At 39.7% G+C, this 26,687-nt stretch overlaps 2 protein-coding genes across 3 annotated transcripts in view; one reads left to right on the plus strand and one right to left on the minus strand.

Moving 5' to 3' along the window:
- The first annotated feature begins 5,282 nt into the window (after positions 1-5,282).
- CD164 (CD164 molecule) lies at positions 5,283-17,401 on the plus strand. 2 transcript variants are annotated; one of them, XM_052645492.1, is made up of 6 exons: positions 5,283-5,531; positions 8,524-8,598; positions 9,744-9,815; positions 11,203-11,238; positions 13,978-14,034; positions 14,918-17,401. In XM_052645492.1, exons 1-6 carry the CDS (start codon positions 5,342-5,344, stop codon positions 15,082-15,084), a joined length of 597 nt encoding a protein of 198 aa, XP_052501452.1. In that variant the 5' UTR covers positions 5,283-5,341; the 3' UTR covers positions 15,085-17,401. The 2 variants fall into 2 exon arrangements, with proteins under 2 accessions (XP_052501452.1, XP_052501453.1); XM_052645493.1 differs by lacking the exon at positions 11,203-11,238.
- Positions 17,402-21,583: 4,182 nt separating this feature from the next.
- Positions 21,584-26,687, minus strand: part of LOC128053312 (coiled-coil domain-containing protein 162-like) — a 150,210-nt gene continuing 145,106 nt past the window's right edge. Inside the window, exons 38-39 of the mRNA XM_052645813.1 lie at positions 23,506-23,630; positions 21,584-21,774 (exon numbers count right to left, since the gene is read on the minus strand). Coding sequence (XP_052501773.1) covers positions 21,652-21,774; positions 23,506-23,630 — 248 coding nt within the window. The 3' untranslated portion in view covers positions 21,584-21,651. The remainder of the gene's footprint in view (positions 21,775-23,505; positions 23,631-26,687) is intronic.

Consider the following 26,687-nt stretch of genomic DNA (forward strand, 5'->3'; position numbering starts at 1 on the left):
CTAAAGGAGCAAGGTCACGGTCCCTTTGTCTGCTCTCACTTGCCCCCTACTTGCCGCAACTAGAGAAGGCCCGCTGGTAGCAACAAAGGCCTGGGGCAACCAAAAATAAACATTAATTTAAAGAAAGAACCACTGGAATGTACTGAAGTCATAGACACACGGGAGACTTGGGGCATACAAGTATGCAGAACAAAGATAAACGTTACTAAAACACCAGAGTGTGACAACAGAGAAGAATGAGGAGAATTCCCTGCTAGTCCAGAGGTCAGGACTCCGGGCTTCTACTGCAGAGGGCCAGGGTTTGATCCCTGGCCAGGGAACTAGGATCCTGCAAGTGGCGTGGCCCCAAAACACCAAAACAACACACACACACACAAGAATGAAAAATAAGAAACTGATTTCATCAAAGCAGAAGGGAGGTATGCAAACACTGGCCAATCACAAGGGACAGCAACTAGAGGCCTGATGCAGGGTCCCAGAGCTCTTGGCTGGGTTGGAAGTGAGCCCTCTGCTCCTGGAGAGGCAACGGGGCCAAGTCTGGGGTTTCAGAGGAGGAGGGAGGGACCCTTGGGCTGCTCAGGGTGGTGCCCTTCACCATTCAGAACAGAATCACTGGGATATTTTTAAGAAGCAGAATATTCAGGGTGTGTTGCGGCTGAAAAGCAGCACTCCAAAAGAGGGTTACTTCAGTTCAGTTGCTGAACTGTGTCTGACTCTGCGACCCCACGGACTGTACCACGCCAGGCTTCCCTGTCCATCACCATCTCCCGGAGCTTGCTCAAACTCATGTCCATCGAGTTGGTGATGGCATCCAACCATCTCATCCTCTGTCGTCCCCTTCTCCTCCTGCCTTCAATCATCCCCAGCATCAGGGTCTTTTCCAATGAGTCAGTTCTTCAAAACAGGTGGCCAAAGTATTGGAGCTTCATCTTCAGCATCAGTCCTTCCAATGAATATTCAGGACTGATTTCCTTTACCACTGATTGGTTTGATTAGGAGGAGCACAAAGATGCCTGGGCACAGGAGAAGGCAGCAAGTAATGCTGAGTATCAGAAAGCTGCCTGGGTATAGTTCAGCTTGAACTTTGGGGTTGTTCCTAAGGAATGAGTTATTAACAAGACTTTCTCTGTTTCCTAAAGAAATATAATGCGGAAAGTTCTAGCCTGCCCAGGATTTAAAGCAGTATAGAAATAAAAATAAATGCATCTCAAGTGCCAGTCTACAGGGAACCTAGGCTGGGCTCCAAGATTCCTGCACATCCAGGAGCTTTGTATTGTTTGTACCCCAACCTTACATACATTTGTAAAACAAGTAAAAACCCAAACAAAGAAACAAAAACTTCACATGTCCTGCTTGATGTAATTTTGTAGAGGATTCACCGCTAAGTATTGCAGCCACTCGGGAGGGTAGATTCCTCCTAAGTAACTCCATGGGTTAAAGTGTAAAGCAGTCTTCCTAGACTTTAATAGGTATATATTTTGATCTGCATATGGAACAAAATGCAGACTGTGATTCAGGAGGTTTGAGGTGAGGCCTGACATTCTGCACTTATAACAAGTCTTCAAGGGCTATGAATGGTATAGGTTCATGAGCCACACTTTGAGTAGCAAGAGTAAAGCAGTGGTTTGCTTTACTAAGATGCAGAATAAAAACATCTGCAGAGCTTTTAAAACTCCTGATACCCAAACTTCATTGTGGACGAATTAAATCAGTACCCAGGCATCACTGCTTTTCAAAACTTGCTGGTGGTTCTTATGTGCAGCCAAGGTTGAGAACAACTGCTATAAAATGTAATGCTTCCCTATGAAACCCTGGAACAATTATCAAAGCAATATTCACAAAGTGGAGAGCATCTCTAGTATTTTATCACCAACCCTAATCACAGGGTTAACATTAAGAATCTGAATATACAGTTTTAGCTCACTATTAATCTTTGACTTATTACAATCCTTCTCTTTGTTGAAAGTTAGTTAAGCTTTAAAACATGTTAAAACTGTATTATATGCATGTAAATCAATGAAGTTGGAACACTCCCTCACACCATACACAAAAATAAACTTAAAATGACTTAATGACAAGACACCATAAGACTCCTAGTAGAGAACATAGGCAAAACATTTTCTGACATAAACCGGAGCAGTGTTTTCTTAGGTCAGTCTCCCAAGGCAACAGAAATAAAAGCAAAAATAAACAAATGGGACCTAATCAAACATATAAGCTTTCGCACAGCAAAGAGAGTCATAAACAAAACAAGAAGACAACCTATGAACTGGGAGAAAATATTTGCAAATGAAGCAACTAACAAGGGCTTAATTTCCAAAATATACGAACAGCTCACATAACTCAATAACAAAAAAAATAAACAACTGCATCAAAAAATGGTTAGAAAACCGAAATAGACATTTCCCCAAAGAAGACATACAGATGGACAACAGGCACCTGAAGAGATATTCAACAATGCTAACTATTAGAGAAACATAAATCAAAACTACAATGAGGTACCACCTCATACCGGTCAGGATGGCCATTATTAAAGTCTACAAATAACAAATGCTAGAAAGGGAAAAAAGAGAACTCTCCTACACTGTTGGTGGGACAGTAAACTGATACAGCCTCTATGGAAATGGTATGGAGGCTCCTTAAAAAACTAAAAATTATAACCGTAAGATTCAGCAATCTGCTGCTGCTGCTAAGTCGCTTTAGTCGTGTCGGACTCTGTGCGACCACACAGACGGCAGCCCACCGGGCTCCGCCGTCCCTGGGATTCTCCAGGCAAGAACACTGTGTATATAACTGCAGAGAACTGTAACTAGAAAGGATACATGCACCCCATTGTTCAGAGCAGTACAACTTACAATAGCCAGAACATGGAAGTAACCTAAATGTCCCCTGACAGAGGAGCGGATAAAGATGTGGTACACAGATGTATTAACACAATGGAATATTACTCAGCCATGAAAAGAATGAAGTAATGCCATTTGCAGCAACATGGATGGACCCAGAAATTATCATACTAAATGCAGTCAGGCAAAGACAAATATCATGTGAGATCACTTACATGTGGAGTTTAAAAAAATTGTACAAATGAAGTTATTTACAAAATGAACTCACAGACAGAAAAGAAACTTATGGTTACCAAAGAGGAAGGGGTTTGGGCGGATAAACTGGGAGTATGGGATTAACATATGCACACTACTAAAGAGATAAACAAGAACCTACTGTATAGAACAGGGAACTATAAAAAATATCTTGTAACAAACTATAATGGAAAATAAAAAACAGATATATTATATATGTATAACTGAATCACTTTGTTCAGTGAAAAAGCACAACACAGTAAATCAACTAGATTTCAATTTTTAAAAATCCTGTATTTTAAATGCCAGTCCTTGATCTGAAACGGTGAAAAAAACTTTTGAAGTTCTTGATCTAGCTCAACAGATGCCATGTAAAAAAAAATTACAAAGAAAAAAAAACTGGTGATGCTTTTCTAGTCTTAAATCAAGAAAGTGAAATATCCCCCTAAAAACACTAACAAAAATTTGAGGACAGGAGGTAAACACCGAGATGGCAACTTGTAAAACAATGGCCTCCACAGTGAGGTGTGTTTATTTTAGCTTGTAAATAAGACACTCCATCGAGCTATTCAAAGAAAAGAGAATTTATATTTTTAACCTTAAAAATAATAACGGTTGACTACTGGCCTTCATTTGCTCTAGAGTCAGGTTATGCGCTAAATAAATACCGTGTGAGGGATATCCTGAGAGAGGAGATATCTTTTTTTGTTTGAGGATGGATGCTGCTGCTGCTGCCAAGTCGCGTGAGTCGTGTCCGACTCTGTGCGACCCCATAGACGGCAGCCCAACAGGCTCCTCCGTCCCTGGGATTCTCCAGGCAAGAACACTGGAGTGGGCTGCCATTGCCTTCTCCCGAAGACGGATGAGACCTCACTTACTTGGCTGTATTCTGACGCTTCTTGCCATTGGTTGGATCCGTCAAAAAACGAGCTTTTTGTTTAAATCCAAGCAAATCTCCAACTAGCGTAGTTGATGGAACAAATGTTCATAGTCAGGAGGGTACTGATTGGATTTTAGGGTTGGGTTAGGAAAGACTTCAAGTTTAGATTTTTTTAAAAAAGTGCATATGCAGTCTTTTTCGGGGTTTGCATAGCAAAGCAGATCTCAAAAAAGCAACTGACGTCCTATTATTTTAAAGGGTTAATGTTTGTAATTAAAATTATATGATAAATACAAATAGTTGAAAATAAGAGTTAAATACAGCTTTTATGACCGAACTTTAACCACTTGATGTAAGCACGGCTGCACTTGTAAATATTTTTGTGAGACTGGACATCAGATGGCGCTCATCTCACTAAAAGGCTGAGCCGTGATAGGGATTTTGAAATACAGCCCTGAGGCTAAGCAACTGCGCCTTTCGGGCAAGTCTCTTGAGTCTCGGTGTTTTCACCTGTAAAGTGGGATTGGGAACAGACCGGATGAATCTCCAACCCATACTGTCTTTGGTTCTTCGACTACAAAGGGGGCACTGACTAGCTGTTTCTACCGCTGGCTGAAATCCCCAAGGGAAGTCAGGGTGGGAAAGCGCGACAGAAGTAGACGGTGTGCGGCACCGGCAGACTGCTTTCGGTGTTTCAGCCGCTCTCACTACGTGGGCGGCGGAGCACAAACTCCTTAAACGCGTGGGGTCTCCATCTCCCTGGGGTGTCCAAACACAAGGTTACTTTCAGCGAAATCGGCTTTCCAGGGGTAATGCGCGGGTCCTTCGAAGGATACCTATGCAAGCATGCTGGGAACGCCGGACGACAGTAAAAACTTAACTCTTGCCGGGGGTTCTAAGCGAAATGCTCGAAAACAACTTCCGCCGAGCGCGAATCCGTCCGGGAAGGCGCCGCCCCAGAGGTCACATGGGGCCTAGCAAGTCTTTCTCGAGGACGTCGTCGCCACGTCATGTAGGTTGTTCCATCTGAGTCGAGGCGGGATCCTTCTCTATTGCAGGAACGAGAAAAGCCCGGCCGCGCCCTGTGTGGCAACCTGAGGGCAAAGAAAAGAGTTTCCTGCATCTGGCCAGTTGCTTCGATTGGCCAATCCAGTCGCCTGAGAGAAAACCTTTCCTCGGTTTCCTCTCGGTTCCTCCATCCCCCTCCCCCCAGAGGATTCCACTTGGTATCGCCGGCGCCCCGCCTTCGCACGCCGCCCTCCTGTGACGCCGGCGCGATCCCGCTGGGGGAGCGGAGTCTCGGAGGCGGCGCTGCAGCGGACGGGGCGACGGACGCAGCGCAGGGTGTCCCAGCTTTCGCTCTAGCGCCAGCGCGGAGGCCGCGATGTCTGGGCCCTCTCGCCCGCTGCTTTTGGCCGTCGGCTGCCTGGCCGCGCTCTGCGTGATCACAGCGGCCAGGAACACCACCGTGGCCCCGAACGTGACTACACCCTCGACTCCACCGCCCACCACCGCGACAGTCCCGGTGTCCCCGACGACTCTCACGCCGCCGCCGGTCACCACTCCAGCACCAGGTGGGCGCCGGCCCAACGGGCTTTCTGCGCTCGCCCGCCCGCCAGTCGGGCCGAGCCGCCCTCCCTGCGTGTGGTGCGCGGGGCCGGGGCGGGCCGCGGTCCGGCAACATGGCGGCCCGTCCGAGTCCGGCTGGGGCCGGGCCGAGGTGGCCGCGGTTGCGGAGTGCCCTGGTTGGAAGGGTTGGTGGGGCCTCGGGGGCGTAGGGTTGTTTGCGGACCCCACAGTGTTCCGCTCCGAGGTGTTGTTTAAAAGCGCCTCGTAATCCCCAGCCTCGCTTCAGACTCTGAAGAGGGGACGTGGCTTCCTTCTGCGGTGGCGGCAGTGAGGTTGATTGTGGGGCGAGGCGACCTCCTCCCAAGTTGGCGATGAGACCCAACTCCCTCTCCCCGAGGTTAGTCGTTTGTGTCCACCCGGGCAATCCAGGTCGTCTTTTCGAAGGGAGGTTTTTCCCGAAGTTGGCGAAAGAAGGAAAGAGACGCTGGGAGACAGAAATACTCGCTGGTGTCTCAGTGCTGGGTCTGAAAAAACTAGTCGCTTGGGACTTAATTACATAGATTTTGCAGGATATATCTGAAGTTTGAGCATTTAATTAATTAAAACTATACTCGGTGATGTGTGCAAAGGAGAAAAAGTACCTATTTGTGTACCCGGTGTTTCGCATATATCTCTTAGTATTCTAGGCTAAACTGGAAGGTAAGTGGTGAAACCTAGGAGTTGGATGGAGATAAAATAATTCCACTAGAACCCTGTGTTTAGAGATTGTGAAGCTGACATTGGAACCCAGGTCTATCGATTTTTCAGAACCCGGTCGGGACCTTTTGTTAAGCTCTGACTCCATTTGGGGACTGGTTGAAACGTAGGCGGAAAAGGCAATGTCATGACAACACGCTCAACAGAGGGGGAGATAAATTTGAGTTAATAAGGTGACGACCCTCCCTAGATATTTAAAACTTAAGAGTCCAGTTTGATTGGTTATTCATGTTAATACTGGGTAAGGAGTAACATATTGACCTAAGAATTGCTGCAGTGTAAGAATTTTTCCAGGCCGATCTGTTTGAAAATATCTTCTCTAGTTTTTGTGTTTTATAGGGGTTTAAATAAAATATATAATGAGAGATTGTAAACATCTTTTAATGAGGAAAGTAAATTGCAGTACAATACTGGAGATTCTAACCTCACTATTTCCAAGATGATAGAGCAGAATTTGTTTTGTGCTCTTTTGGTGGTTTCCTCCTAGAATTTTTTGTTTGGTAGGGTGTGTGTGTTTGAAGAGAGGTTTGGAGATACGTTAATTGCATTTGTGTATTTTGAAATGAGTTTAAAGGAGATGATTAGTCTCATCTGTTAAGTGGTGGTTGGATAAACTGTAGTCTGAAAGGCAGCAGTTTAGTTCATTTTAAGTAACACTGTGCTAACCAACCATTCATGACAAGCACAAAAGATTTTAAACAACTAGCGTTTTTCAGGTGTATACAAACCTCTGAACTTATTTCTACTTTGTGACTCTCCTCCTACCCCCAAAAAAGTACTGTATTTGTTCCAATTTCTGATAAATATTGAAATGCAGTTCCTCTTTGCAGAACTCTTTTTTAGGCAGGGGGAAAGCAAATGAGAATGTTTTTGGAGGCACCTAGCTTCTAGGAAAATGTGTAGAGCCCAGACACTGAATTGTATGTAGCCGCCTTCAGTATTCTGTCTTAGAGCTGTTTGGCTTAAATTATTGACAAAGACCATGCTAACTTGTTAAATTTTGTGAATGTAGTCCCCTCCAGGTGAGTTGTCTGTTATCCTCTCATGGAAAACCCCGGAAAGCGTGGATCATTTGTGAGTTTTATGATCTCAGGTTTTTCAGAATAGACATCATCGGAGCTTGGGTTCAACCTATGATAAATCTTTATTACTATTAATTCCATTTCACATCTGATGTTTGGGGGCAGTGATTTCCCGGTGTGTAGTGTTGGCCTTCTAACAGCCTTTTTTCCAATATTTTTCTTTTTAAAAAATGCCTCAAGAAACTGAGCATCTGAAATGTTTGCTGTGCACAAAGGGGTTGTTTAGATAGGTACCATGAAGTGTTGAGTGTTAACGCTAGCTTGTGCTTTGTTCCCCCTTTCTCTTGAGTTGCCTTTTGGTTTCATAAGTCTTTTATAATGATTGGAAAGAGTGTTTTAGTAAACTATAGTTTGGTTTTTTATGTGTCTGGTTTAAAAACACATAAGATCTACCCTCTTAATAGGTTTTTTAAAGAATATATTTTTATTCTTTATTTTTGATTATGCTGGGTTGTCTTCGCTGCTAGGTGCCAGCTTTTTCTAGTTTCCTCCAGCGGGGGTGACCTCTCTTGGTGGGGTGCCTTCTCTTGTTTCAGAGACTCTAGGTGTGCCATTCTGATGCAGGAGCTTAGTTGCCCTGAGGCATGTGGGATCTTCCCTGATCAGGGATGGAACCAGTAACCCCAGCATTGCAAAGTGGATTCCAAACCACTGGACCAACAGGGACGCCCTCTTAATAGATTTTTAAGTGTACTGTACCATAATAAACTATAAGCACAGATCTCCAGAAGTTTTCATCTTGTTTGAAACTTTGCACTCATTGAACAGCAAACATATTCCCCTCTCCCAGCCCCTGACAACCACCATTTTACTTTCTGCTTCAGACTTTGACTGTTTTAGATCATTTATGTAAGTAGAGTCATGCAGTGTTTGTCCTTCTGTGACCAGATAATTTTGTTCTTCATAATGTCCTCAAGGTTCATCCATGTTTTAGTGTGTAACAGGATTTCTTTCTTTTTATAATGGCTGAATAATGTTCTATTGTGTAGCACATTTTTATCCATTCATCTGTGAATGAGTTACAAAGGTTTGCCATTTCTCTGAATAAGTAAGTCTGATAGGTATGCAGTGCTTGCTGTTGTTTAACAAAGATAAGTAGGACCGACTCAAAATGAGACACCAATTGATCGATTTTATGTATTTTAACTCCCACCCCTAGATATCTGTGGAAGCCGAAACAGTTGCGTTTCCTGTGTTGATGGTAATGCTACCTGCTTTTGGATAGAATGTAAAGGTAAGAATCTTTGGGTTTGCTTTAAATTTGAGAATGCTGTATTATTTTGTTCTAACATTTTAAAAAATTGCTGCAAGGTATTCTTGAACACTTGGAAATGTAAAACATTTAGGATGGTGGGCACGATTTGTTTTGCAAATCAAATAGTTTTCCTTTAAAATATCAGTTGCTTAATACTCCCCCTAAAATCTTTTATTGTCTCCCATGCTCCCCCCTTTAATTTCTTAGACTTGATAATCAAGGCTCAATAGCTTTAAAAGGAAGAGAAATTTTAGACCTTGTGGTTAGGTTAAATGTACACTGAAATTAGCCATGAAAGGAAATTATGGGATTTTCCCCTGAAAACTGTTGGCCCTGAAAAATGTTTGAACCATATTTATCTTCTGCAAATGTAAGATGGTTGAATTTTTTTCTTATTGGTAAAATAATCTCTCAGGTTTCCTTTTTATGTAAAGAAAAATCCAAAGCTACATGGTATTAAACTTTGTTATTCTTCACTGAAAAATTTAAGAGTTCTGGAAATTATATCAGTATGTAAGAAAGTTTAAAAACCTCTTTTAAAAATAAGGAATTAGCCTCAGTTTGAGTTGAATCAACTTTTTTGTTATATAGGGTCACTTTTCTTTAGGTCATAAAATGGAATTTAAGAATGCGCCCCTCCCCTCTGAACATGTTGGGGAAAACTTTCTCTTACTCTTGCTACACATCTTCCCATCCAGGAAAGCAGTTTTAGAAAGTGTAGAAGACTAAAGCAGAGGTCTGGAACAGAGCTGCTGCTCTGGGGCACCTCCCATGTTTACTAAGCCTGTATTAGTTTCTAAGCACTTCTCCCTACTGACTCAGCCCTCTTGTGAATTCTAGCAACCTTCGTTGTACCACAGTTCTGAGGTCTGTGTGTTTTGGACTTACCTGTTCAGTATATTCATGTGGATTTTAGAAAGTGTTTGGAGAGATCCTGTGTAGTACTTAAAACAATGGGGAAAAGATAATAATGGAGTATTTGTGGACTTCTAGAGAGTTTGTACTTGAGTTCTATTTTGGGGAGGAACTCTGGAGCATAGTAACAAAGTCAGAGGTAACATAAGTGAGTAATCGATAATTCTTTTTTTTCCTCCATCCCACACCTCCCTCACTCCCCATAACAGGTAAAAGCTACTGTTCAGATAATTCAACAGTTAGTGATTGCAAGGTGGTGAATACCACAGGATTCTGTTCTGGTAAGTGTTCACTTTGGTATCTGAGGAGATGAGGAAGATCATTGCCTCAGGAAACCTTATTTCAATATTTGGTTTGAAGCATTTCCATAATTCTGTTTTGTAAGAAATTTGGATCTGAATAGCATAGTCATACTCATTGCACTGACGCTCGATTTAGTCGTTTGGTGGTACATAATGTGGAATGCTGTAAGTACAGATACTTCTTCCTCTATTTTTCTTTAACCTCCTCCATATACTCACTGAATTTTAGGCCCTCTCTATTTGCTGCATTTTACAGGCTTGAACAACATTGTTCTGTCACTTTCTTTATTATGGTACTGGTGATTAGCACAGTCAGCTTAGTTTGTGCTGTGATTAAATGAATCCCTGCTTTATTCATCTGTTTTCTGTATTTTAGTTTGAGAAACTTGATGGTTTAACCTTTCATCTTTGCCCAGGAAATAGTTAAAATTCCTGCATGAAAGCTGGTTTTTCTGAAAAGATTATAAATTAATGGGAAAGTCAAATTCCTAATTTGGTATATTAATAGTTAAATACAATAAAAGATTTTTCTAGAGTAAATAACCGTTCAAGTCTACCTATAACTAGTTTCAGTAGTCATTTCCCCTTCCCTTCCCTCACCCCAACTTGAACTTTCTAACTGAAACTTTCCTTAGTATGAGATCAGTGATACCCTACATAGAGTCCATAATATGGTTTAGGTGGTAAATGAATGAACAGTTTTAGTATTTGATGTAATTTTATGATAATATTGCTTAGAAATAAGAGTATAAAATTTTAAAATATGTTAAGGAAAAATTGAATAAGTAATTCTGTTCATTTGGCCATCAAGGACACAAAACTCCAAATTAAAGTGGTTTAATTGAAAAGATTAATTTGGCTCTCATGTAAAGGAAGTCTGGGCTTGAGTGCAGCTAGCGGGCTGGAGTAGCATCTGCAGGCCATTAGAGACCCAGGCTCTTTCTATGCTTTTACTGTGTCATTCCTCGGAAGTGGCTTTGCCCTTATTGTCCAAGGTGAATGGTCATGTTCCAGCCATCAGAATAGTTTTTCTGCCAATAGGAAGAGGAAGGGAAGGTGAGAGACCTGTATCTACCTTACAGATGCTTTCTAGCAGTTATACATGGCTACCTAGCTGCAGGGGAGACTAAGAAATGTTTTTGCAGGGGAGAGTGTCACTAAAAATTGGTGCTGTTTCTAAAGAATGGAGGACCGGTATTGGGACAGAGCAACTGTCTGTCTCCTCCATAGGTGGTACTAAAATGAAAAAATTGTAAAAGTACTCAAATGACTGCAGGTTGGGAAAGTGTTATAGATTATTATATTTTAGCAGCTTTGATTATGATATTTTAGACAGCTTTGACTTACATGTTTGTTTTTTAAATAGTGCCCACTACCACACCAACGCCAACCAATTCTACAGGTAATACAAGATAATTGACTCTTTTCCTCCTCCTTTGGGGGTTTTTTAAACTTTCGTTGATGAGTAACTTTAGTAATTAATACCTAAAAATCATTAGTTTAATTTTAAAGATGAGTAGACATATCCAGTCTTAGACTGCAATAATTACATTAATATGTACTGTTTGTGACAGAGACACATAACTATAGTGTTTCACGTTCATTGAATCTGAACAGATTGGTTGTAGTTTTGTACATTGAGTCTGAAAACTGTGTTTTGTGGATTTTGTGGAACTAAGGAAATACAGAAGCCTAAAGGAAATTAGTTCTTGTCATCCATAGGTACACCAAAATGTCTTCAGTTCTCTCAGAACTAACTAAATATATTTATATATATAGATTCCTAATAAATACACTTACTAGGAAATTGGTTGATATGCCCGTGCACATTTGAATTGCTTTCTTCCTGCACACGTAGTTGTGTGCACTTTACCCATCTACTCTTAGTTGGATAGGTCATCTTTCATTTTCTGTGCAGTGAATATCTTACAGGAAAATACTTGCTGTCATCTCTGGTAGGATTGATTCAAACAGCATTCTGGGTCAAAGGATATGATAATCTTAAGGCTCTTAATACTGATTGCTTTCCAGAAACCGAAAAGTTTTTAAACCACACCTTCAACAGCATTCCCTGGTGGCTCAGCTGGTAAAGAATCTGCCTGCAATGCGGGAGACCTGGGTTCAAGCCCTGGGTTGAGAAGATCCCTGGAGAAGGGAATGGCTACCCACTCCAGTATTCTGGCCGGAGAATTCCATGGACTGTACAGTCCATGGGGTTGCAAAGGAGTTGAATGCAACTGAGTGACTCATTTCACTTCAACAGCATTAAATATTATCTCCTTGTATAAATTTTTACCAGTTTAATAGCGTGAATAAAAACGTCTACTCCAGGACAAGTACTAGGTTAGAAGATAGGGATATAGGAACAGAAGTAAGATAGATAGTATTTTGTCTCTTGTAGGAACTATGAAAGGTCAGGAAGCACAGTGCGTTGTAGGATTTGTACGAAGGTGTGTGTGTTAAGTAATATGTGGTAACAACTTCCTGGAGATGTTGAGTAGACTTCAGGTAACTGAGTCGTGAAGTTACCTGGTAAAATAAGAGGGGAACTTTCCAAGTGGAGCAGGGCAGACAGCACATGTGAAGGAGAGGTGAAAGAGTGTAATAAAGTCAGGCAATTGCATTTGGAGTATCCAGTAACAAGATGAGAACAAGTTAAGCACGACAATCAGCAGGTCAAGAGCCAGACTGAGAAGTGCCGTTGTGTGCCTTGCTGGTATGTTTGAAGCGTGTAGATCATGATGAGATTTGCATTATAATATGGAAAGAGGCAAGATTGAACACAGATGGGGTATTCTGTTGTGGTAATTCTAGAGAACTATTTTTAAAAATGAGTGCAACTTCTACAAGTATCTAAAAATTAAACCTCATAGCTCTGTCTTCATTATGTAGTAGGCTTCTAGTGCTTCAGAGATTGAAACCGGTGCAAATTAAAAAATAATTTTTTTGCCATGTTCAGAGAGTGAATAGACACAAATGGCAAATTTGGGAATTTTTTCTCCCAGTGTTGTCAGACAAAATTAGTAATAGTATTTTAGTATTGTAAAGGATTTGATACATGTTTAATTTATAAAGTATATTTTTTTGTGGTTTCACAGAAGGTACAAGCAAGGAAAACTTTGAACGGATTATGAGTCTTAAAATAACCATACCCTCTAATCTAGGAAATCTGTATAAGAATCCGTCCTATCAGAGAGGAGATCACATATTTCCCTGTGAGATGTTGATAGCTTGGAGAAATGAAAGATGACCTAAGTATCCAACCAAGAGTGGGACCACAGTGCTTACAATGACAGAGAAAGGAGTACAAATAAGTGTGTGAACATATCATAGTGTTTACTAATGTTTATTGGTAGTATTGATACTGTCTGAAGTCTCTTTTAACATAGTGCTGTAGTTCCTAAAATGTATTTACATTCAAACTTATTCTTCCCATGAGTGTGCATTTCTTTAGAGACACCAGCAGATAATTATTTGAACTCATGTGCTACAGTAGAGGAGAGCTTACCCTTGGGCTCTTAACATCATTTAGACGAGGGAAATTAGGGCCTTAGGGCCCCTGTGGCTATAAATAAAGTTTTCTGGAACACAGCCATGTGGATTCATCTGCTTGTTGTCTTGGCTGCTTGTGTATTACACGGTGCACAAAGCCTAAAATGTTTACTGTCTGCCTGGTTAGGTTTGCCAAACCCCTGAAATGGAGAAGCCAAATCTTGATAGCTACTTTAAGAAATACTGAATTGTATTTGTTTCTTACCATGACTTACTAAGTTAATGGGTTTTGTCTTAGAAGCAAGATTATTGAGAAAGAACCAAGAGTTCCCTCACCTAAATTCTTGCCCACCTGTGTGTCTCTTTGCAAACTGTATCCAGGTGTATATATAAATTTTTATATTTAACTGTGTACATAGATGCTAACATAGATACAACTTTATGATTGCTTAATGTTTTAGAATACACTTCAAAACTAATGTTCTGAATGTGCAGATATGTTAGTAAACCATTAACTGAGATTTGGCCTTTATTCTGTTAAAAAAAAAACAACTGGAAGCATGTTGAAGTGGTAGTTACGTTTTTTAAAAGATAGATGCTAGATAATTGAGAAATTCAAGTTTTTAATACATGTTCATTTGCATTCCAGCTAAAACCACAACTCTGCCTTCCACTACTACAACTTCCACCACAGCTACTACGTCAGGTAATTGTGGTTTTTACTACGTCAGGTAATCGTGGTTTTTAACAGTGAGATAGGACGTGTGTGCAGTGTTAGCTTTTACTATTTGTTATCACTTTCCAATTTTATTCTTAGTTAGGAACTGAAATCATCTCTTGGAAGACCAAGGTAGTAGGCTGTTAAAGCAATAAGGATAGGTTTGCTGAGAGTCCTCTAATACATTTTAAAATTGTAATCACATTTGGCGTGACATGTTAGAATTAAATAGTAATGGTTTTCCAAAACCCTTTTAGTACAATCTGTAGGTAAAATCTAATTTCTTATAACTTAAACATTAAATACTGGTTACTGTTGGAGATTGGTTGTATGCTGTATTAGACTATGTCAATTTGAAGATAATATAGCCATCCTTTTTACTTCTAGGTAATACTGAAAATTTTGATTCTGTGAATTTTTTTGGCTTTATTAAGATTATTTTTGTAATTTGAAAACCTGTAATCAAATTTTCATTTACCTTTTATAAATTTAGAAAAATGCAAAGTATGAATTTTAAACACAAATACTAATATTTACTCTAGCAATTACCTAAGATATGTAGTCTGAAGAAACTGCAAATTTTAAAAGTGCTTAATATGTTCACAGGGCATAATGTGCCAAGAGAATAAATTTTCCTTTTCATATTTGAAATTATATTAGCACCATTGACCACTTGACGTTGTTAGATAGAATGAAGAGTGGGATTGATAAATGGTTGTCTGCTTCAATTAGGAAGCTGTTGACATAAGAGGAAATACTTTATAGAAACACCTGACAGAAAGGCTCAGATGAGTCTTGAAATTATAGAGGATCATGAGACTTACTGAGTATCTTACTAAGTATTGTTATTTCTTTTATCTCATTTAACCAGGTACAACTAATACCACTGTAACTCCAACTATACAACCTATGCGGAAGTCTACGTTTGATGCAGCCAGTTTCATCGGAGGAATTGTCCTTGTCTTGGGTGTGCAGGCTGTAATTTTCTTTCTCTATAAATTCTGCAAATCTAAAGAACGAAACTACCACACTCTGTAAAGAGACCCACTAAATTAACAAGGACTGGCGTGTAACTCACTGAAACCAAAATATTATCTTTCAAGATGTCCCACATGGAAGATGCTATTCTAGGATCTTTAATTTTTCAAAGGATGCATATAGGAGCACCACCCTTGAAGAAGAATCAGTTCAGTCACTTTGCTCAACGGGGCTATTTAAAGTACGCTGCATGCGTCCTTGTGGCTTTCATTTTACATGGCTGCTGCTGTGGGATTGTGTTCTCTCTGCTTGACATGCCAAATGTAACTGTAAGTGATGGAAAACATTGTCCTGCGCAGACAACCTCATGACTCTTTTGGCAATTTAAATGTAGTTGTTTTAAGCCTGAAAGCTGCATTATTTTCATCCTAACTCAGGATGTAGTTTAGTGACCAGAATTGAGAAGAATGTGCCAAATGAGCATCAATCAGGTGGATTTTTGGCTATCGTTTCAAAAGTGGAATAAATTTATAAATTTAGTACCCTTAGAGTAAAATTTTGTGCTTGATACCAGTTGTTTTTTTCTACATTAGAAAAAAGATGCCACACAGGGAATTACATTCCAGATTTAAAGAAATGAGAGGATACAAAACATGAAAAGTATAGCAGGTTATTGTTCATACTTGTAAAGCACCTTATATCATTGAGAAAATAAAGAACAGTGCCTTAAAAGACAGACTGAAAGGTAGACTGTAACTTAAAAAAATGTTGGTGATTTGTTCTTTTACGTTAATGAAGGGAAAAGTTGGTCTGAGGATGTAACTGTTGATGTGAGCAGTAGTAAACCTGCTTTTAGATACCATACTGTTAGTATTTAATTGAAAACTTACGTACTTTATTTCAAGCCTGAATAACTTAAATGATGTTCTGCAGAGTCAAAAGCCTTCATCTATTGGACCTACCACCATTTTTCTTACGGCTGTTAAAAAGTATAAAGTTGATTTAATTATGTTTTCCTTTGTACTTCAAAAAAGTATCCTAACACTGTTGTACCTTAAAAAGATTTCCACCGAGCTTTTTTGAAAAGTAACTTCTATAAGGCAAGGAAGAAATAAATTATTTTAGAATCAGTTACTAACTCTTTAAATGAGACAGTCATTTTAAGTTTTGAAATAGCAAATGTGAGCAGTATAATTTCAGAAAAAATTTAGTTGATCAGATGACTAAATTTTTATTGATAATTTCCCTGGATAAACAGATTGAACTTTTTGTTTCTCCTCTCCCAGCCTTTCTTCTTAGTTTCGATTCCTGTTGTAGGAAAAGCATGCGTACTTTCATTTTTTAGTTTCCTCATGAAGCACTAGTTTTTTTCAGGTTGAGGGATATTTCTTCCCTGCCTTTGACACATTGGATTAGTTTCAGGGGCTTAAATCAGTTTAAAATGAACTTTTGCTTTTCTAGGTCATTAAGATGTTTTGTTTTAGTTTCTTTAGCCAATAGGGACCGATTTTAGTACTGGTTTTCAATATTTTATAGTACAAGACAAGTTGCTTTGGTTCATTTCATAAGCCAGAATTCCTTATATTTAGATAATTAAAGGTTCTTAAAATGAAGATTTACTGTTTCTTTGTTACTTGCTGGTACAGCTAAAGTTTGTTTTACTTGCACATTTGTACATATACCTAATGTTTTCAAGTGCCTTAATTGTTTAAAGTCTCTGGCTTCAAACGTTTTTGGGAGAAGGTAGGCTTACCTCACATTTTTGTGTTTCCCTCAGTAGTAATATTCTAGGTACCTCACAAAAATTTTTATTATGGTGCCATGGCTGTTAGCTTTTAGTGATTGCTTTAAGGTATAAAATTCAGTTGAAAATACACAGAATTTCCATTCTCCCAAAGAGGTAAAAATTAGCTACAGTGGTGTAATTGTCATTTACTTAGATATGAATACCTTGCCACACATTAATGTTAACGCTATAGCTATCTCTGTGAACATGTAGCTGATGAAGCCTCTCATCCTCTGTAGGTTTGAATACTGCTCTAACAGAGTCATAATGTGGAATCAGATTTTACAAGAAGAGCTCTTACAGCGAACTCACAGCCTTTTCCCCTCTTGAGCAGTTTAGTATCTTGAGCCATTAATGATTTTTTTTTTTTTAATCCAGAAGGTACATAGAAACATTTTCAGATTTTTCACGTGATTTGTTCATGCAGATTGTAGTTCTATTAAAATCCCGTATCTTACCTTAACAGATAATTGTTGCACAGGCAGACACTGCTGTATTTAGAAATTTGTTTCAGTTCATTAAAAACTGCAAAACCAATCTGTATCATGTACCAAACCAATCTAAAATAAATCTACATGTTTATTGGGTTAATCTGCTCTGTTTTTTTAATTAACTGGAGTGTGTGTTTATATTTTGACTATGAAATTTAAAGCTAGTGAATTTACCTTAGTCTTGTTGAGAATGGCTTGTCTACTCAGTGTTTCATTGCTCCCCAAGATCAGCAGATAGTAGCTAAGGGATGTCTTTATCAGTGGTGAACAGAGCCTTAGAAAGGATAGTTGGAGGGAGGACTTGGTTTGCCTTGCTATTGACAGAAGAAGTTGATCTTCCTCAAATAGAAATCATCTACTTATGTGCTAGTTTACCAAGTATTTATGAGAATACCATCTGCTGTTAGATATCTGAAAGCTTGTTTATGACTTCCTGCCTTATTCAGATTGCATGTAAAGTAAAATTGGGTTTCTGTTCAGAGTCTTTGGTATAAATATTTAGTACCAAGCCACATGCTGGTATGTGAAATCTGATTCTGTAGGCCTGTGTTTTGGGCAAAATTACGTTCTATATGAAATTGCAGAACTTGGACTAAAGAAGAGGGAATAAATACTCTTCTACCAGCCTTAAAGCCCAAAAGAGTGGATTGAAGACTCCTAGAACATTGCTAAAGACAAACTGTTATTTTGATGGGCATGGTGTTCACAGTAGGTGGGGTGTTTTGTTTTTTGTTAATGTTTTAATGATTAAAGTCCTGTGTATTTACCCATGTAGTTACTATGCCTGTGCTCTTAATTTGTGTAGGTAACATGTTGCTGCTGGTATTCACCTTCTGCCTAAAGGATGTCTTTTAACCTTCAACATTTCTACTTTTGTTGGTACAGATACTGGTTATGACTTCTTAGAGTTTTTGTGTGCTTTCATTTTTGAATGATTTCATTGGATAGAGTTCTAGGTTGACATTTTTACTTTTAGCCCTTTAATGATGTTGATCCAGCATCTCAAATGCATTGTGTCCTATGAGAAATCTCATCTTTATCTTTTGTTCCTCAGTACATGTCTTTTTTCCTTCCTGCTTTTATAAGATTTTTCTCCTTATCACTTGTTTTGAGCATTTTGATTGTAATGTGCTATGCTGTAGTCTGTCTGGTCAAAGCTATGGTTTTTCTAGTAGTCATGTATGGATGTGAGAGTTGGACCATAAAGCTGAGGGCTGAAGAATTGATACTTTGGAACTGTGGTGTTGGAGAAGACTCTTGAGAATCCTTTGGACTGCAAGATCAAACCAGTCCATCCTGAAGGAAATCAGTCCTGAATATTCATTGGGAGGACTGATGCTGAAGCTAAAACTCCAGTACTCTGGCCACCTGATGGGAAGAACTGACTCATTGGAAAAGACCCTGATGCTGGGAAAGGTTGAAATCAGGAGGAGAAGGGGCTGACAGAAGATGAGATGGTTGGATGACATCACCTACCCCATGGATGAGTTTGAGCAAGCTCCAGGAGTTGGTGATGAACAGGGAAGCCTGGCGTGCTGCAGTCCATGGGCTGCAATGAGTCGGACAGGACTGAGCTGAGCTGAACTGATGCTGTTTTGTTTCTTGTGGTTGAGGTTTGTTGAGCGTCTTGGATTTGTGGTTTTTCACCAGATTCGGAAAACTTTCAGCTATTATTTTTATATCTTTTTCTGTCCTCCCCATTGTCTGTGTTGGGGACTTTAGTTCCACAGAGAGAGGCTGCTAGAAGGTGACCTAAAATTTACCCGTGCACTGTTTTAGTTTTTAAAAAAATCTTTTTCTACTTCGTGTCAGATTATTACTATCTTTAAATTCACTAATACTTTCTTCTACTATGTTTAATCTTGTTAATCTTACCTGGAGTCTTTTCACTCAGATGTCCTCATTTTTAAAGTTCAGTTTGGGTGTTTTCATATTTCCACATATTCCAGCTTTACATTTTGAACATGTAACAGTTTTTAACATCTGGGTCAGTTTCTGTTGATTTTTTTCTCACTATAAGTCGTAACTTGCCTGTTTCTTTGTATGCTTGGTACTTTCTTATTGCATACCAGATGTAAATTTTAACTTGTTGGGTGCTGGTTATTTTTGTTCTGGGACATAGTTAAATTCCATGATAGCAGTTGGCTCCTTTCAGATCTTGCTTTTTAAGCTTTGTTAAGAGAGCAGAACATTTGTTCTAGGATTAATTGTTCCCCAGTTCTGCACGGGCTAATTATCTACCCAATGCTCCCTGTGGATTAAGAGGCTTTCTGGTCTGGGTTAGTGGAAACAGCCTCTATTCCTAGCCTTGTGTGCATTCCAAGTACTGTTTCCTCTAAACCTTTCCTCAGCCTTGGATGGTTTCCTCGTGTACGTGTCCTGCCCAATACATTGTTGAATACCTGAGGGTTACCTTCTGCAGGTCCCTGGAGGTCTCCTTTGTGTAGTTCTCCCCTCCCTGGTCCTCTGCCCTGGGAACTCTATCTGGTTTCATCTCCCTTAAATCTCAGCTGCATCTCCTCAACTCAGGGAAGCCCACCGACTTCTGCCTAGGTGTTGCCTTCCTGCATCATGACTTAGAAATTCAAGGCAGTAAGCTGGGTTGGTGGTTTCCTTTTTTTTCAAGGATCACTGTTCTCTGGCTGAAGTCCAGTGTGTTGAAAACCACTGTTTAATGTATTTTGCCTAGTTTTTCATTTGTTTCAGGGTATATCCAGTCTCTTATTTCATCTTGGCCAGAAGTAAAAGTTCAAGATAGGACTTTTAAAGTCTTCATTTTTAATTATTTAAGTAACAAATACATATTTTTTTTTCTTCTTAAACAGGTAAAGTGCTTTGATAATCCCAGCCCCTTCCCCGTCTTTGTCTTTCTCCACTTTCCAGAGATAATTACTAGAACTGGTTTGGTGGTAAACTCTCCCCCTCAGCATTTATATACACACAACTAAATATACCCTTAATACATGATATGGATTTTTATTATTATCCTGCAACTTTTTTTCACTTATTAGCTATGCCAAATTCTTAAATTCTCTGTTGGTATATGTAGTTATGACTACAGTAAGTATCTACCTACTGAAGAACAATTAGGCTGTAGATTTTTTTGTTTTCTAAAAGAATATCTTGGTACCTGCCACTTTGCTTATATGTGTGAATGTTTCTCTAGAGCAAACAGAAGTGCACACCTGCGCCCAGGGTTCCACTTTGAAAATTTTAACACTCTGAGATTGCCTTCCATTTCCTACCAGCAGATATCAGAGTGTTTTCTTTGTCCTTCCACTTACTATTACCACTTGTTATTTCATCACTACCCTTGTACATCACTCCCCTCCTGAGCTTATATCCACACTTCATTGGAGAAGGTGTGGCCAAGGCTGAATGGCAGAGGAGTTCACTGAAGCTGTGAAGGGTGGGGTAGTGGGGCAGGGGGCCAGGGTGAGCCCCTTCACAGGAGGTGCTATGCCAACGGCACTCCACCAGGAAACTGCATGCACCACTGGAGGTCAGCACTGCAAAAGCGGCAGGTGCCTGCCTAGGTGAGGAGCCCAGAACCCAAGAGAAACCCTTCTTCCTCCAGCACCCTCTACTGACAGAGCTTAACATCCTGCCTGGTGGTAAAGAAGACATGTTTGCAGGGTCCAGATTCATTACTTGATAGAAGACAATGAAGAGTGAATTTGGACCTGAGAAACTTCAGGGGTATCTTACCTGGTCATGGCTGATGTTTTAGTTTTGATCTCAGTCATCAACCTTCCTTGTGTTTTTTGTTTCAGAAATAAATTTGCGTGTGCATTTAGATAGTTAATATGTTTCTCTGGTCTCTTCTGTTCCATTTATCTATTTATTGATGTTTATTCCTTTACCCGAGATAAATTTTCCTGTCTCAACAAAAAGACTAGGATTAGGACTTTATAAAAATCTGGAGAGGGTTTTGCTGTTTGTAGGAAGAATAAAAAGACTTGAGAGAATGGTGCTCTTAAGTGAAACAAATAGAAATAAGTGCTTTGAAATTTACTTAGATTTGTCTCTGACCTGGTTTTTCACTTGTTAATAAATATGTCTGGCCAGCAATGCCCTCTCTTGGTCCTCCCACCTAATCAGTAACTAGAACCCATATTAAGAGGCTGCTTGGTTGATCTAGGCAAGGCTTAGGATGTAGAAATGCAAATCAACTGTTAAAATTTAGGGTCAAATCCTGCTTCACTTGGGACATTCAACATATAATCATCTCAGTCCTTCCATACCATCTTCACATACGCTAAAATTTAGATAAAAGGCTTAATGGAATTTAGAATCATTTTTATTCATTCAAATGCTCATAGAAATAAAACTTGGGAAAAGGCTATATGATTACCAATCAGGTCTAAATGGGGCTCTGGATGGAGCTGTTTGAACTTGAAAAGCTGGAAGTTGAACAGTATCTGCCACATTGGGTAGGAAGATATGGTCCGTTCTTTTGTGTTTAATAGGTACCTGCAAAATAAATTATTAAGTAGGTATTAGAGCCTTTTTAAAAGGTGATGAATAATTATTATAGCATCATTACAAGTCACTGTTACTAATGAGACCAAGATCATTGGTTCAGTCTGGGTTAGACCATTTAGTGTGCCTTGTCATACATATTTTACCTCTTGTTTATAAAGGGAACTAGTCAGGGATGAATCCATTAATGGAAAGCCATGTCCAGCTAAGGAAGGAAAGAGATCTCATATTTGGAGAAATCAATAAATGCCTTAATGTTTTATCATTTATGTTAGTGCAGTGCTACTTTTGAAAGAAAATCAGTGGTGGTCTTATATTTCAGCCCTCTATAAATTCCTCCCAGTCTGTGTTTATCTGACTTGTCTCATAGACCTTGTTTAAGAAGTCAGACCTTAGATTTGAAGAGGTGCCAGATGACTCCGTGACTTTTCTGGACCTCAGGCTTTTTGCCTGTGGTCTCCACTCTACACAAGCCAATGGGCCCATAAGACACTTCCTTATTTATTACAGTTTATTTATTTGATAATGTAGCCAACAATTGGTCTTAGACCACAACCCTTCTAAATCTGAAACCTAGTGCATCTCCGCTAATGTACTTAGCTCCTTAGCAGCTTTCTCAGCCATAAGTGTTGTGATCAGCAACCTGCCCCATGAGGAACGTTTGCTTTGGGGAGTGAAGTGGGGATAGAGTAAAGCTTAAAAGCCGTTGTGGTCCCATACAGGTCAACATAACATCGCTTCCTTTTGGAAAGGGCTTTTGCAGAAGCAAATAGACATAGTAGAATGTCACGTTTTGGTGAAAGATGATTGCACAGAGATTGGTGGGTCAAGCAAAAGGTAGGCATTGATAATGTAGCCCTACTTGGTCAAGGTTCTCAGTTGAGTATGTTCCTGACCTGCTTCTTCCCTCTGTTTGTGTCTCCCTTTAACTGCAACAAACTTTTGGTCCAATAACTAGACCATTGGCTTCAAGAGAGGCCTTAGGATGGCATATTTTCTGACAGAATGATTGTATTTTTTCCTCTTAACTTTTCTCAAGGTAAGAGGAGAGGCATTCTTAAGTGTTGATTAGATATATATACCTCTCTGGAGGGGATTCTGAAAAACAGTGGAGCAAAGAGTGTAATACTTATTAAAATAGCATAGAGAAGGTGGTGAAAGGGGATTCAAATGGTGTCTTAGAATAAACTACGATAAACTAAGAGGTAAAACAGTTAAATTCTTCAAATATGTGCTATACTTCAACCTAATCTGTATTTCAAGCATTTCTCACATGTTTTAAGGCTGACTTCTGAAATTATTTCTGCTCTGCCAGGGAACACAAAGGCTGTGGCACTGCTAGTTAATTACTGTAGATGATTGAAAAAACAAATTGAGAGAACATGTCCAGGTGTTGTACTGACTTACACCCATTTACTGAACTGTAATTGAGTAAGTGCTTTGGGGCTTGTTTCAACATTAGAATTTTATTATTGAGGAGTGATGCCATCAAGATGGCAGAATAGGAAACCCTAGACCCTCCTTCCTGCAGGAACATGTTGATTCAGCAATAATTCATGGACAAATTCCCTTAGTGAGAAACCCAGAATATTATTTTCTAAGATCCAACCATTGAGATAAGATCTTGATACACAATTTTTTAATGTAAGTTTGAAGTGACCCTGAATCCATGATTTCATATTTACATTTTTGTTTCATATAATCAAATTTATCATTACTTACAGTCTTTGGCCTTTGAATCCCTGTTATTTTGCTGCCCATGAGTTGGGTCTTTAAAAGGTGTTGCTGGGTGTATCTGGATGATGTGGAAGCAGAACTTAGGGGGTAGTGAGCTTGGGATACAAGGCCTGTAATGTGAAAAATGTTAAATTATATCTCTGGTTGCAATGTTCAGGTCTAGGTTTAATTCATAAAATTTAAGAGCTTAAAATGGGTATCTGATTCAGCTTCATCAGTTTTGAGTGAAGATGTCAAAACATGGATAGTGTCTTTTGCCTGAGTGTCTATGACCAAGTGAAAGAGATGATGGGTTACTTGGACCTGTGGATAGAAGTAGACAGACTGAGATATTCACATTAATAGGACTTGGTAATTAGTTGGGTATGCAGGGTAAGGAAGAATAGCTTTCAGATTTCTGGCTCAAACAACTGATCAGATTTTATGGTGGATTTTATGCTGATGGCACATACATGCTCAACAAGTCATTGTTCATTGCAAGATCAGGATAGATGGGGGCGAAATATGAATGTATAGACAGGAAGTAGACAAAGATTAGCTCAAGGGCCCTGAGACAGAAGCCCATGGGACACTGATCACAGTGATTGTCCCAGGGAGGAAAAGGAACACCTTTTCCATTTTAACAGGAAGGAAGGAGAAGCAGCTGAGTTTAGGTTTAGGTAGGCTGAGGACAAGAAGTAGAGGGTGTTCCCATCTGATAGGGCAGGAGGACAGTGTCTGCAGAGACCATGAAGATTTAAAATAGTTGCTGTATTATAACAACTTTTTAAAAAGTATAATCTATAAAAATACTGAATCATTATGTTGTATATCTGAAGCTAATATGATACTGTAAATCAATAATACTTCAATTAAGAATAAATAAGATAAACTAGTTGCTGTGAAGAAGAGAGAGTGAGCTGACCTTCCCCTCAGCTCCATGTGAGCTGGGCCTAAGCCCACCAGGCATCTCAGTCTCTGGCTTCAGTGATTTGTTCAAAATTGGTCACATGACCTGAGTCAGCCCAGTCCCCTCTCCATTCCCCACTCCTGCCATGTAAGCTTGGACAGAGGATGGAAGCTACAGAGATGACAGACATCTTGCTTCCCAAGGGGCTCTACTTCCTGTCTGCTGCCAGCATGCTCAGGGCTCAGAGATGCAGAGAGAAATCAGTCCTCAAGAAACAAACCTTGATCAAGCCTGCATGAATCAGTGGAACAGAATAGAGAGCCCAGAAATAGACTCACGCATCCATGATCAGTTAATCTTTGACAAAGGAGGCAAGAATATATATACTTTGGAGAAAAGAGAGTCTTTTCAGCAAGTGGTGGTGGGAGAGCTGGACAACTACATGTAAATCAACGAAGTTGTTAGAACATTCCCTCACACCATAGACAAAAATAAAATCGCTTAAAGACTTAAACATAAGGCATGACACCATAAAATTCCCAGAAGAGAACATAGTCAAACATTCTCTGAAATTGTAGCAATGTTTTCTTAGGTGTCTTCCCAGGCAATAGAAATAAAAATAAACGAATAGAACCTAATCAAACTTTAAGTTTTTGCATAGCAAAATAAACCATAAAACAGACAACCTACAAACTGAGAGAAAATATTTGCAGATGATATGATTGACAAGGAAGGGCTTAATTTCCAAAATATATAAACAGCTCATACACTCAATGACAAAAAACCAAACCAATAAAAAAATGGGCAGAAGACCTAAATAGACATTTCTCCAAAGAAGACACACAGATGACCAACAAATACATGAAAAGATACTCAACACTGCTAATTATTAGAGAAACATAAATCAAAATTACACTGAGGTATTATACTAGTCAGAATGGCCACCATCAAAAAGTCTACAAATAATAAATGCTAGAGAGGGTATGGAGAAAAGGGAACCCTCCTACACTATTGATGGGAATGTAAATTGGTATAGACACTATGGGAAACAGTATGGAGGATCCTTGAAAAGCTAAAAATAGTTGCCATATGATCCAGCAATTCCACTCCTGGGCATATACACAGAGAAAACTATAATTTGAAAAGATAGCATAGCAGCAGTATTTACAACAGCCAAGACATGAAGGCAATCTAAGTGCTCATCAACAGATGAGTGGATAACGTGGCATATATGTGTATACATACAATGAAAGACCACTCAGTTATGCATAAGATTCTTGCATCTTCCTGCACATAGAGAAACACTAAAGTCATTAACTTGTTTTTTTGTGATTAGCAATAATCTTATGATGTTCAACTACATGATTTTTTTTCAGCAAAAACTCTAGTAAGCTCTTCAAATAAAACTTAATCACAACTTTTAGGTTGTGCATTTCTTATTCAACAGACATGTAGAAATTCCTGAGCAAACCCCCTCCCATGCAAACCCCCTCCCATCACTGCAGAAGGGGGCAGATGGCGGCTGAGACCTGGGAGTAACTTCTACCTTTGCTTCCTGAAAGAGAGGCTTCTCTTTCATTCCTGCAGCACTCCTATCCTGGTAATTAGGGTTCTCCCCATGTGCCTCCTGCCTGACTCTTGCCCTCCTTTGTAAATGCGCAGGTCTTAGAGGACACAGATGGCAGTTTGATTGGACATGTTAACTCAGAGAAGGATTTAAAAGATGTTTGGCTAGGCTGGAGGCAGAGGGGAAAGGGAGAAACAGAAAACCCCAGGGAGTCTGTAGAGGATAGTGCGAGGTACAGAATCACTCAGGGTGATTGGTCAAAATAGGGCCCTTGGGTGCTCTTGACACTCTTTCCATCTGGGCTTGGGTGGGGGACGCCAGTCCCACTGTTAGGGCCCAGGCCACAAGAATGGGCAGGGAGGAGGTGAGTGAAGTTGCTCAGTCGTGTCCAACTCTTTGTGACCCCATGGACTGTAGCCTACCAGGCTCCTCCGTCAATGGGATTTTCCAGGCAAGAGTACTGGAGTGGGTTGCCATTTCCTTCTCCAGAAGATCTTCCCGACCCAGGGATTGAACCCAGGCCTCCCTCATTGTAGGCAGATGCTTTACCGTCTGAGCCACCACAGAAGTCACAAGTCGAGCCTTTTTCCTAGAAAACCTAAACTATCTTGACCTTTAAAAATGATCTTTCTGTTTCTGACTGTGTTTCCTCACATCATTCACACCACTGTTAAGTGGCCAAAAGAAAACACAGCTAAAGGAGGACACACA

This window comes from Budorcas taxicolor, chromosome 9, assembly GCF_023091745.1.
Source record: "Budorcas taxicolor isolate Tak-1 chromosome 9, Takin1.1, whole genome shotgun sequence".
Classification (NCBI taxonomy): domain Eukaryota; kingdom Metazoa; phylum Chordata; class Mammalia; order Artiodactyla; family Bovidae; genus Budorcas; species Budorcas taxicolor.